Source organism: Dipodomys spectabilis, unplaced genomic scaffold (genome assembly GCF_019054845.1).
Source record: "Dipodomys spectabilis isolate Male_0828 unplaced genomic scaffold, ASM1905484v1 ptg000095l, whole genome shotgun sequence".
Taxonomy (NCBI): domain Eukaryota; kingdom Metazoa; phylum Chordata; class Mammalia; order Rodentia; family Heteromyidae; genus Dipodomys; species Dipodomys spectabilis.
In genome coordinates, this window is record NW_024870772.1 from 37,743,917 (window position 1) to 37,756,019 (window position 12,103).

General features: G+C 31.1%; 1 protein-coding gene across 2 annotated transcripts in view; it reads left to right on the plus strand.

Moving 5' to 3' along the window:
* Positions 1-12,103, plus strand: part of Nbea (neurobeachin) — a 532,882-nt gene that overhangs the window by 39,538 nt on the left and 481,241 nt on the right. For both annotated transcript variants that reach the window (XM_042685587.1, XM_042685588.1), the window contains exons 2-4: positions 5,793-6,024; positions 9,494-9,594; positions 9,829-9,924. In XM_042685587.1, the coding sequence (XP_042541521.1) occupies positions 5,793-6,024; positions 9,494-9,594; positions 9,829-9,924 (429 nt within the window). The remainder of the gene's footprint in view (positions 1-5,792; positions 6,025-9,493; positions 9,595-9,828; positions 9,925-12,103) is intronic.

Here is a 12,103-nt window from a genome sequence, read left to right on the forward strand (position 1 = left end):
ATGGTTGGATTATATGGTAAGAGTTTGTTTCATTTTAAAATAAACTACCAAATTGTGTCTTAAATTGACTAATATTTTGTATTCCCACTAGCCATGAATGAGAGTTGCCATTATTCCCTATCCTTGCCCAACATTTGTCCTTGTCAATATTTTGGACTTTAGTCTATCTAAGCATTACTACTGACTTACTGTTTTTCTTTATTTTCTAATGTGATGTAGCAACATTTATATCCTATTTGCTGTCTACTTTTGCCTGTTTTTACGTGGGATTATGTGTTTTCTGGTTTCTATTTACTAATTTGTTTATTCCATGTATCTCTAAACTAAAATGTAATTTCTTTCAATGTTCATTGTTGGAACCCAGTTGTTAGGATGGTTCTTATCATTTGTCAATATCCAATACAACTTTGTTAAAAGTCTGTTTGTCAACACTTCAATAAATAGAAAGAAGTATGGGTCCTTCTCATCTAGCTCAGTATAATGGACTCATTGTTGTAGTTTTTCCTTGCATGCTCTTTGGCTTTTTTCTGCTATAATACAATTATGTGTCACATTAAACAGTGAACATTCTCACAACAAATCCGTAGATCATTGACCTTCAACGTAAAGTGCAATCTTTTAAAACTTTATTTTAATTAGCATACGTTTAATGTATGAGGGATTTTCATTGTGAAAGTGTAAACCCCTCACCTCTCACATCATACTTCTTTACTCATTCATTTATTATTCAACACATTAACTAATACCAGTGTTTGGTTATTGTGAACATAGCTTCAAAGCTGCAGTAAACATGCAGGTATCTTTCTTTGTATATTGCTTTATTATCCTTTGAGTATAGGATCTAGAGTGGCAAAGTCATAAACAAGGTATATTTGTAGTTTTTCAATAAATCTCTGTCCTGATTTCCTTATGACTATCATTTTACACTCTGATAACAGTGTATGAGAATTAATTTTTCCCCACATTTTTTTGACTTTCAAATTTATTTATGTTTCCCTTTGCAAAACCACAAACTGTGACTTTCTTCTTAAAATAATGGATAAAGACAGCAGAGGGAAATATATCTATAAATAGTAGCCAGTCATGCAACTTCACAACAACTTGCAAATAAAGCTCTAATACAAATTGTTTAAATAGGGATGCAGGTGGACCCATTGCAACAATGAGATGTATAAGACACTATGTCGAAAAACGAACTTTACAATTTAGGCCAGGGGAGGGGGGGGTGGGGTTGGGATGTAGTAGAGGACGTGGGAAGGAAGGGATAGTAGGGTAAAAACAAAGGAGGAGGTAACAATGCTGGATAAGAAATGTACTCATTAGCTTGCTCATGTAACTGTAACCCCTCTGTACAGTATTTTCACACATACACACACACACACACACACACACACACACACACACACACACACAAACTTAAAAAAAAAAGAAGTACCTAAAAAAAAGACATGGTCTCCCTATTTTTCCTAATTTATTTTAGAATAATTTTGTAAAGTAAAAATACCGTACAGAGGAGTTACAATTACATGGGCAAGATAACGAGTACATTTCTTATCAAGCTTTGTTGCCTCCTAATTTTTTTGGTGATTATCATTCTGGCCAGGATGAGATGGAATCTTTGTGTAGTTGTTTTTTTGTGAGGTTTTTTTTTTGTTGTTGTTGTTTTTGTGAGACAGATTTTCCTGACCGGGCTGGCTTTGAACTGTGATCCTCAGATCTCAGTCTCCTGAGTAGCTAGGATTACAGGTGTGAGCCACCAGTGCCTGGCTCTTTGTATAGTTTTGACTTGCATATCTTTGATGCTAATGATGTCGAATATCATGTATGTATTAGTCATTTGTATTTCTTTCTTCTTCTTCTTCTTTTTAATTTTAATTTTAATTTTTTTTTTGCCAATCCTGGGGCTTGAGCTCAGGGCTCAGGACATGAACACTCTTTTTGAGCTTCTTTTGCTCAAAGCTAACACTCTACCTCTTGAGCCACAGTGCTACTTCTGGCCTTTTCTGTTTATGTGGTACTGAGGAATTGAATCAAACTCAGGGCTTCAAGTATGCTAGGCAAGCACTTTACCACTAAGCCACATTCCTAGTCCGTGCATTCTCCTTCCTTCTGAAACCGTCTTTTCAGTTCATTACCCACTTATTCCTTGGGCTGTTAGTTCTTTTTCTGCTTAATTTTTTGGTATCTTTGTGTATGCTGGATATTATAGTTTGGATTCTCTGTTGATTCTGGTAATTGTTTCTTTTGGAAACTGTTTAGTTTGATGTAATCCCATTTGCCAATTCCTTTTATTTCCTGGGACATTAGAGTCCTATTCAGAAAAAAAATTAGCTATGCCTATTGTCAAGAATTTTCTTCATCTTTTCCTGTATTGGTTCCAGAATTTGAGGTCTTACATTAAGATCTTTGATCCATTTGTAGTTGATATTTTTTTAAATAGAGTGAGAGAGGTATAGTTTCAGTCTTCTACCAGTAGATAACTCCAGCTGTTGGAGTAACTTTAATAGCCAAAATAAAGGGTTCTATGACTACAATATTGACACAGTCTTTTAGTCTCATCACCCCTAGCACTTGACAACCATTAATATGTTTATATCTTACGTTGAAATTTTAATTATTTTGTAAAAATTAAAGCATATAGTATGTGACCTTCTAAGATGAATTTTGCTCAGTAAACCTAATTTCTTCATCATCTGTCCAGTTTGTTGTATACATAGATAATTGTTTCTTTTTGATTGTTGGCTTACAATCCTTGAAGTTTTTGTCATGATTGCCTATTTTATTGTATTTTTTCTGTCTGAAAGTCATTTCCTCAATCTTGTTTTTGTTCTTGGTAATCTTTCTTTCAGTGTTTTAAATATGATCTATTGAGCTTCTCATTTCTTGAATTTTTTTTATTTCGAAGTCTCAATCTTTAGTGAGTTTCTCATCTGAGTTGCTGAATTTCTAGTCCACCTTGCTGACGTTTTGTCCAAATCTCAAAATAACTTCCTTATTTCATTAATCCATCCACTTGAATCCCCTTTGAGGTCATTGATCATTTTTAAAATTAGATGTTTGAATTCTTCTTCTGGCAAAGCATCCATCTTAATATAATTGGATTCACTTTTGCCAAGCTATGAACTTTTGGGAGGAAGCATCATTTCTTGCATTTCTCTGTTTTGGTGTATGCATCTTTTGGGGATAAATACCTCTTGACTAGGTTTATATAGGTGTCTCTCTTAGTGTTCAGCCTTCTTTTGAGGGCTCTATTGGGGAGAAAGCAGGTTGTAGTAATAAAAACAACTAAAAACCCAACAGGTACCTGAGGTAGTAAAAAAATCAATTGGAAATATCTAGTATACCCCCTTATAAGTAAAGAAAATGAAGAAGATAAACCTATATGATAAAGTAGAAAGTTAAAAATTATTGAAGGTTATATATTAGCAAGTAAAATAAGGGTATGGGAAAGATAAGAGAGTAAAGAAGATAGGAAAAAAGAAAAGAAAAAATGAAAAGAGAAGAAAAAGAAAATAAAATGCAAATATCTTTAAACCACATATCTGAAACTGTTAGGTTAGTGTAGCAAACTTTAGGAACACACAACACAGAATAGTCAAAACTCTGTTCCTGTATTTTAGAAGTGAACATATGCAAACTAGAACCAAAATTTAAAAGTGAATTGTTTTTGTAATTTAAAAAAAGGTGAAAGATTTGCATTGTATATAAACCATTGAGTAAAAAGCATAAAAGATATAAATTAACATAGAAAGATACACATTTTCATGGGTTAGAGGATTCAAAGTAGTTTACCTATCAAATATCTAATAAATGAACAAATCAGCTTAATACAACTCCTTTAAAAATCAGCCATTTTATACATGAAAAGAATTATAAAATTTACATGAAAGGCAAAGTGAGAGTAACTTCGAGTTTTTGAATAAGGATAAAAGACACGGGATGAATCATTATATTGTTTCAAAACTCACATGCGTAAAACATTCCAGTAGTTACAAAATTCAAAGTTGTGTGATACTTGTAGTTTCATAGAACAGATGTCACAAAAGAGAAAATAAAAACCAGAAACATTCTAAAAAATTATGGTGTACTGGTTTCAACAGAAGTTCAAAAGTAATTCAATGAAGGAAGGATATTCTTTTCATCAACTGGCTATCAACAGCCAAATAATATCCTCTACACATTTATATCTCAAACAAAAATTAATTTAAGGCTGAACTAGGGAAGGTGGTTCAGTAGAGACAGTTAGCACTGAAACCAGATTCTGAAACAGTGTATCTTGTGTGTGGCTCAAGTTGTAGAGTACCACCATTGAGAGAAAACATAACAAAACAACATAACAAAAAACAAAACAAAACAAAAATATTTAAGAAAGAAAAGAAATAAAACCTAAGTGGGAGTATGAGACCTTGAGTGTTCAAGTCCTAATATCAGCACCCCTTTCCCAAAATTGTTATGTGGACAAATTGTGGTTCTTAGTATTGAAGTTCATAGTATCAGCTAAGAATTCTTAAAATTTTGAGCGGAATATCCATAATTTGTAATAAATTGTCCATATTTATAAGTATCTTTCAACAATGGGAAATGTAATTCTTTTACCTCCTATCTGTTCCTAATCTAATTTTTCTTTTGCTTATTCCTTTTCCAATTACTCTAGATTATCGGTCCTTTTTTATTCTTTACATATTTTGTAATCCAGCTCAATTTGAATACTCATTCTTGAATGTACATCTTCCTTCCTACAATCTAGCCCTATCTGTAGCACTATCAAGACATGGCCTTTTTCGTTCCCACTGTCTCATCCTAGTATTAGCATAGAGAGTAAATTCTATACACTAATCAATAAAATTCTTGTTGAATGAAGCAATGAATGAATATGTTCAAATGTGTCAAGTTTTAAATAAATGGTTATTTTATTCCTAAATATTTCATTCATTAGACTGAATGGATGTCCAATTTGTCAAAAATAATACTTAAGAATATGTCAACTTCTGTAATTTGTAAGATTGGAGGTATGTCTCAGGTTGTAGATTGCCAGACAAGTAAGCAAAAGCTTCAGATTCTGAGTTTTAGTCCTGATCCCAGAACAAAGAAAACTAAAACCAAAACCCAAAAACCAAATATGTGACTTGGTCAATACATAGTATAAGAGTATCATTCTGTTGTTCTCCTTGTACTTTTGTATCCCTTTACATACAGTGGCATTTGCTAAGGACAGTGATAACCTTTACTCATTTGACATAATGCAACAAGTTATATTTGCTGTTAAGTCAACTTTCTTAATTCACATTTTTTCTTCACAAAGTACTTTAAGATCTCACATATTTCTCTATTCAATATTTTAAAAATATTCCTTCCATCATTTCAACGGAGCATACTGTAAGTTATACATATTACATATGTTCTGTATTGACCAACTCTCTCCATTTTTTAGTTGTGTGTCCTGAATTCCATTTAGTATTTACATGCTGTAGTTTATTATTGTACATTTGAAAGCACTCTTTTTCATCTTTATGAAAATTGGAGTTTCTGGTCATTTTTGAAATTGTATAGCTCTAAAATTTTAGGTCAAAAAGTATTATACCTGAAGATTAGAATTTTAAAATCATATTTTATTTTATTGTATAGGTGATGTACAGAGGGGTTACAGTTACATAAGTAAGGTTATGGGTACATTTCTTGTTAAATTTCTAATAGTAGCTATGTATTTTTCTTAGTTGTATTTTTGGTATTGTTTATTATGGTATAAGTAACCATTCATACTATTTCTAGTTCTTGTTTCTTTCTGTTTTCAGCTGGTTGGTGGAGAATTTGATTTGGAGATGAACTTTATTATTCAGGATGCTGAAAGTATAACATGTATGACAGAACTTTTGGAACACTGTGATGTAACATGTCAAGCAGAAATATGGAGCATGTTTACAGCCATTCTACGAAAAAGTGTTCGGAATTTACAGACTAGCACAGAAGTTGGGCTAATTGAACAAGTATTGCTGAAAATGAGTGCTGTAGATGACATGATAGCAGGTATGTGACTATCTGATAGGAAAGTATCATTGAACTATTAAAAAACTTGATAGTATTCACAGGTAATACAGATTTGTTGATTTTATCTTAATTTAAAATATGTAGAAATATGTGGGAAATTTGTCTTTTATATTAATGGAACACCTGCAGAATAAAAGAAGAGAAATATAATGGTCATATTAGACAAACATACTTACCATATTTGCCTCTCTAAATCTTAAAAAATATCATTTCTGTGCAGTAAGCACTGTGAAGACCATCAGAAAAATATGGAGTAATTTTATGTACTATATAATTAAATCGTTACATAGTTAAAATGTCACAACACATGTTTTAGTTCTGTGTAATGGATGAGCCCTTTACCAAATTATCCCACTTTCATGGTATTCAATATGCCATGTATGGAATTATGACAGATGACAGGAGGTTCTAAAAGCATGGTATGTCTTTCAAAGTTTTTATTTTAGTTTATTATTGTTTGGGAGAAGCTTCTATATTAAAATGAGCACTATTATGGAATAGAACATAAATTTTGCACGAAATTTCGGATAAAATGTTATGTTTTCTTGGTTAATAGTTTATTTCCAATAACAACTTTGAGATCTGCGATTTGTCATCACCAACCCTTTGCCTTTCACACTACTGTCTTTCTGTGGTTACATACAGTTCGGTGGGAATATGTTTAATGATGATCCTAGAGCAGCAGTTAACTCAAGATATAAATAATTGTACCTGATACTTAAGAAATAGATGAACTCTTGAAATTATTAAAAAATTATATCAAAAGCTACTTATGCTGAGATTCTCAATTTATAAAAGTCAACATTTTAATATATGAACTTATTTTCTAATGAGTCATATTTTTTTCTTTATGAGTATAAGATCGTTTCTAATTGCTTTCACAGCGACAGATGGCTCTATTGAACATGCTTTGGCATTCTTTATAATGGTTAGTAGTAGATAACATTTTGATGAAAAATGAGACTCAGACTTAAATTTTTAAGTATCTTTTTGATAATTCTTTTTTTTTTTGTCGGTCGTGGGGCTTGAACTCTGGGCCTGGGCACTGTCCCTCAGCTCTTCAGCTCAAGGCAAGTGCTCTATCACTTGAGCTACAGCGCCACTTCTGGTTTTCTGGTGGTTTATTGGAGATAGGAGTCTCACGGTCTCTCTTGCCTGGGCTGGCTTTGAACCACGATCCTCAGATCTCAGCCTCCTGAGTAGCTAGGATTACAGGCGTGAGCCACCAGCGCCCGGCTCTTTTTGATAATTCTGTAGCTACTGTAGTCTCCCCTGTCATAAAGTGGATGCTACTTTGCACTAACATGGTACAGTTTAGAAAAGAATACAGAATTACATGCCTATTTTAATTACTAGAATTAATTCCTGAGAATTGGGATTTAATGACAGTGAGTACAGTACAAAAATTCATATTTTGACATTCTTTAGACTATGCAGCTCCCTACTTCTTTTATTCTTTCTGTGTAGTATTGGTAGTAGTAAGAATTTTTTCTTTTTGTTAATTTAAACATTTTCTTCCCAAAGAGCCTGATGGTAGAAGAATCTGTAAAAAGAGAATGAGCATCAGAATACAATCTGTACCTTAATTTTATTTTAGAGAAATCAACATTTACATGTCATACTAAAATTTGAATACCAAGACACTACTAAGTTTTCATCTCTTTACTAAAGTTTGTAAAGTTCAGAGAGGCACTTTTAATTTAATGCCATAGACTTATTACTATAAGACAGTTAAATATTTAATTGATCAGGATTTCATAGTTACAATATTTATTTATATTAAAAAAAATCTTGTCCAAGCTGTTTGCTGGTGGATCATACCTATAATCTTTGCCACTCAGGAGGCTGAGATCTAAGGTTGCAGTTCAAAACTAGCCCTGGCAGCAAAGTCTGTGAAACTTTTATCTCCAATTACCCACCTGAAAACCGGAAGTGAGCTGTGGATCAGAGTGATAGAGGTCTAGCCCTGAGCACAAAAACTAAGTTCTAGCCTTATTATTGACCCTGTCTCCTCAAAAAAAAAATCTTGTATATGTTTTCATGTACAATGAAAATATAAGGAATTAAAAATTTGAAATTACAAATTTGTCACTTTTTGTCACATATATTCTACATGTTACATATAGAAACTTGGCTTTTAAAAAAAGTATCCTCATATAAGTATTTAAGGAATTTTTGATGATGGTTGCTATTTCACTAATTGCTTAAAGTCTTAATTTTTATCTAAAATTCTTTCTTACAAATAAAATCAAAATTTGTATTTACTAACATTTTCATACAGTTTTATTACTGAAGTGATAAAATATTTTGTTTCTTTAAAAGATCTTTCTCAAATATGTCATATCCAATTGTGCACAACATAGAGATCATTTTCTTGTTTTGTTATTAAGGATCAATTAATTATTTATTATTTTAAAAACAATACCTTAAATTTTCAAAATAACTTGTGACATTAGATAATAAAAATCTTATAACAACAACTTATTATTTCACATTACCCCTATCTAACTTTACGTATGTGTGCATTTTAAGTATTTTATATGTGTGCATTGGTTTGTATTAACATGTATAGTATATTTAATTCCTAGTGCTTTAGAAAGTAGAGAAATGAAGTATAAATATTTACATGTTTAATTTCTTATAAATAATATAGAACAAGATATTAATCACAGTGTATAGAAAAAGTGACTAGAGACAAGAGATTAAATGTTTTTTTTTTTTTTAGTATTTGGTGAACTGATGTTTTCAGTATATATACAAAAAATACTCAAATTTGTATAATGGATATTTCTAGTAATGTATTAAATCATACTTCTCCTTATAGATTAATGGGTAATAATGGGAGTTCTGGAGCCATATTGCCTGTTTGAATATTGACTTTACTACTTGCTCTGTTTTTGTTTTTGGACAATTTGATTAAAATATGTGTCACAATTTACTCATTTTTAAAAGAGGATATTTATGGTATTTGTTTATTATGAGGATTTATGACTTTGATACATACTGATCACTTAGAATAATGCCTAATATGTTAGTACTATTTTGAGTATTCAAAATAGTTTCTGAGCTGAGGGATATTTTAAGAGCATATTCTATTAAGACCAGATAATTATGATAAAAAATTCAAGTTTCAGCTTTTCACTTGAAAATAACAATTTGTAATATTATCTTTTTGTCTCTTTCAATATTTTAGTTTGAACTTTTTTGCATACAGTAAATAATGTGTCTGGAAACTGTTAATTGGAATTGCAATTCAAAAGGACATTTAGATTTTATGTATATATATATATGATATATATGTAGGTATATATATATCATATATATATACCTACATATATATATATCATATATATATGGCATTTGATAATATTGGCTTCTTAAAAATGTTTATACCTTGTCATATACTATTCTTTAATAGAGTAGAGAATAACTATATTTTCCTTTGAAGATCTTCTAGTTGATATGTTGGGGGTTCTTGCCAGCTACAGCATCACTGTTAAGGAGTTGAAGCTTTTGTTCAGCATGCTTCGAGGAGAGAGCGGAATATGGGTAAGCTATGTTCAGAAGGAGAAGAATCAGTATCAGTGAATTCATTCTTAAAATTTCAGCAGTTTGTCTCTAGAGAGCTATATATTGAATTGGTAGAGGAATTTATTTTCTTTTTAAACCATTAAGTAAATAATTAATTTTTTTCTAGTTAGAAAACAGTCCAGTGATTATAAAGTGTTAAGTATTATTTGTAAATTTGTATGATGACATTTTTTTATTTCGTTATTTTCTTAGCCAAGACATGCAGTTAAATTATTGTCGGTTCTTAATCAGATGCCACAAAGACATGGCCCTGATACTTTTTTCAATTTCCCTGGTTGCAGTGCTGCGGTAAGTTTTAATTCCATGTGTTAATATTATAATTGCTTTTGACCTTTATGTCAGACAGCTTCTACCTCTTTTCACCTCTGATTTATTTTGTTTTCCTATAGTTTTTGTAGATAATCATGTAAGTAAAATTATATGCTATATAGTATATTGCTACTCTTTTTGAGACAAGGTCTGCTTTGTAACTCAGGCTGTCTTCCTAGCTCAGTCTTTTATGCTTTTCTTCCTCCACTTACGATAACCCTTTTGAGATTGTCCCCAGTTATAGCTTTTATCAGTACTTTATTCTGAATAGTATTGCATTTTATGGCTATATCTTATTATTCATCCGCTAGTTAGTAGACATTTGGGATTTTAGGTTTCAGCTATTGTAAATAAAGCTGCAGTGAACATTTAATGTACATTTCTTCCTGTGGACATAAGTTTTCTTATCTTTTGGTTAAATAGCTGAATGACATTGCTGAGTTTTATTGAGAATATATTTACTTTCATGAGAAACTGTCAAATTATTCTTTATCAGGTTTTACATTTCCATCAACAGTGTGAGTCTCAGTTGAGTTGTATCCTGGACAGTGGCAGTCTTTTTTTTTTTTTTTTTTTTTACTGATTATGTAGTGGTACTTCATTGTAGTTTTATAGTTTTGTCAAAACTTAGGATGTTAAGGATTTCTCATATGTTTATTGTTCATTGTAATTGTCTTTTTTTTTTTTTTTTTTGCAATTTTTGTATTCCAATCTTCTGCCAAGGCCAGTACAAAATGGTTATGTCTTTAAGGTATCTTAAGAGTTTATTCAACACATTTGTCAAATAATTTCTTTCTATCCATGATATATCTATTATTTTAACATTATTTCTTCAACTATAACAGATTTAACTGGTAAAATCTCTAATTAAAATTAATTCTTTCTCTTATGGAATGTGCTTTTATATCCTAAGAAATCAATATTAAACCTAAGTCACAACTTTGTGTTTTTAATGTGTTTATTAGCAATTCTTAGTTTTAGCACTTATATTTAGTTCTGTTTCCTTTGTGTTACTTATATTCACATTTTGTGTGACAAAGTTGGAGGTTAAATTTTATTTGTTTGCATATCCAGTTTTTGCAATACCTATCTATTGAAGAGACAATTCTTTTCACTTCAAGTTACTGGATACCTTTCCTCAAATTAATTGAATTTAGTTTGATCTAGTTTTTTGCATTGCCCTGTATTTCTATCCTTATGCCAAAGTCATATTTTATTTCTTATTTTGGCTGTGCAATTAGGTAGTATAAATACTTAAACTTTACTTTTAACTTAAAATAGTTTTGGTTATTGTAGGATGGTTGCCATTGTATACATTGTTGGATGAACTCATTCAATTTTGTTAAAAAATCCGGCTGAGATTTTGATTGTGTTAAGGCTAGAACAATTTGGAAAACATAGATTACCTTAACATTATTGAATCTCCCAGTTTTTGAACACATAGTTTAATTTTCTTTAGGTATTTCAGTGTTTTTTAGTTTTCAACATAAAACTTGAAGGGCAGATCATCTCAACTTATTTTCTCTACTTCTTTGTTTAACTCACTATTTGATTTTTAATTTAAGGCTATGTAGTCCTGAATATTGAGACTGTTTATGTACACAGTTTCAAGGCAATTGATTGGGAGTTATGAGTGTGCAGCAATAGAGGAAAAGGATGTTTTGGTGTACACCAATAATAGTGCTGTAAGCAGCCACTTTTGTTGATGTAACGTTGATAGTGTTCTTTACAAAAGGCTGAAAAAAAATCTAAACATATGCCAATGTATCTCATGTATGGAAAAGGTAGCATATTCATTAGATGGTATACATAATCCCATACGTTCATTTTGCTACTTAATGTCCTCAGTATTTTTCCTATTCACGTTAATGCTCAAATGAGGTCACATTAATGCTCAAATGAGGTTAGTATTAATTACAATCTTATAGAAGTACCACTGGTAAATGTGGAAAGAAAAGAGAAACCAAGCTAGGATGAACTCCAGGGAAGCTTGAAAGATGAGAGGAATATTAGCCTGGAATTAAGGGATTATGGGGTCTTTTTTGAAAGGAGAATGTTTTGGACAGAAGCAGTGTCATCTACAAAATGGGAATCTTTTAAGTTAATAGGTGGAACAACTGTTATATTAGGTATACTTTGAGTATACGGTAAGATAGTA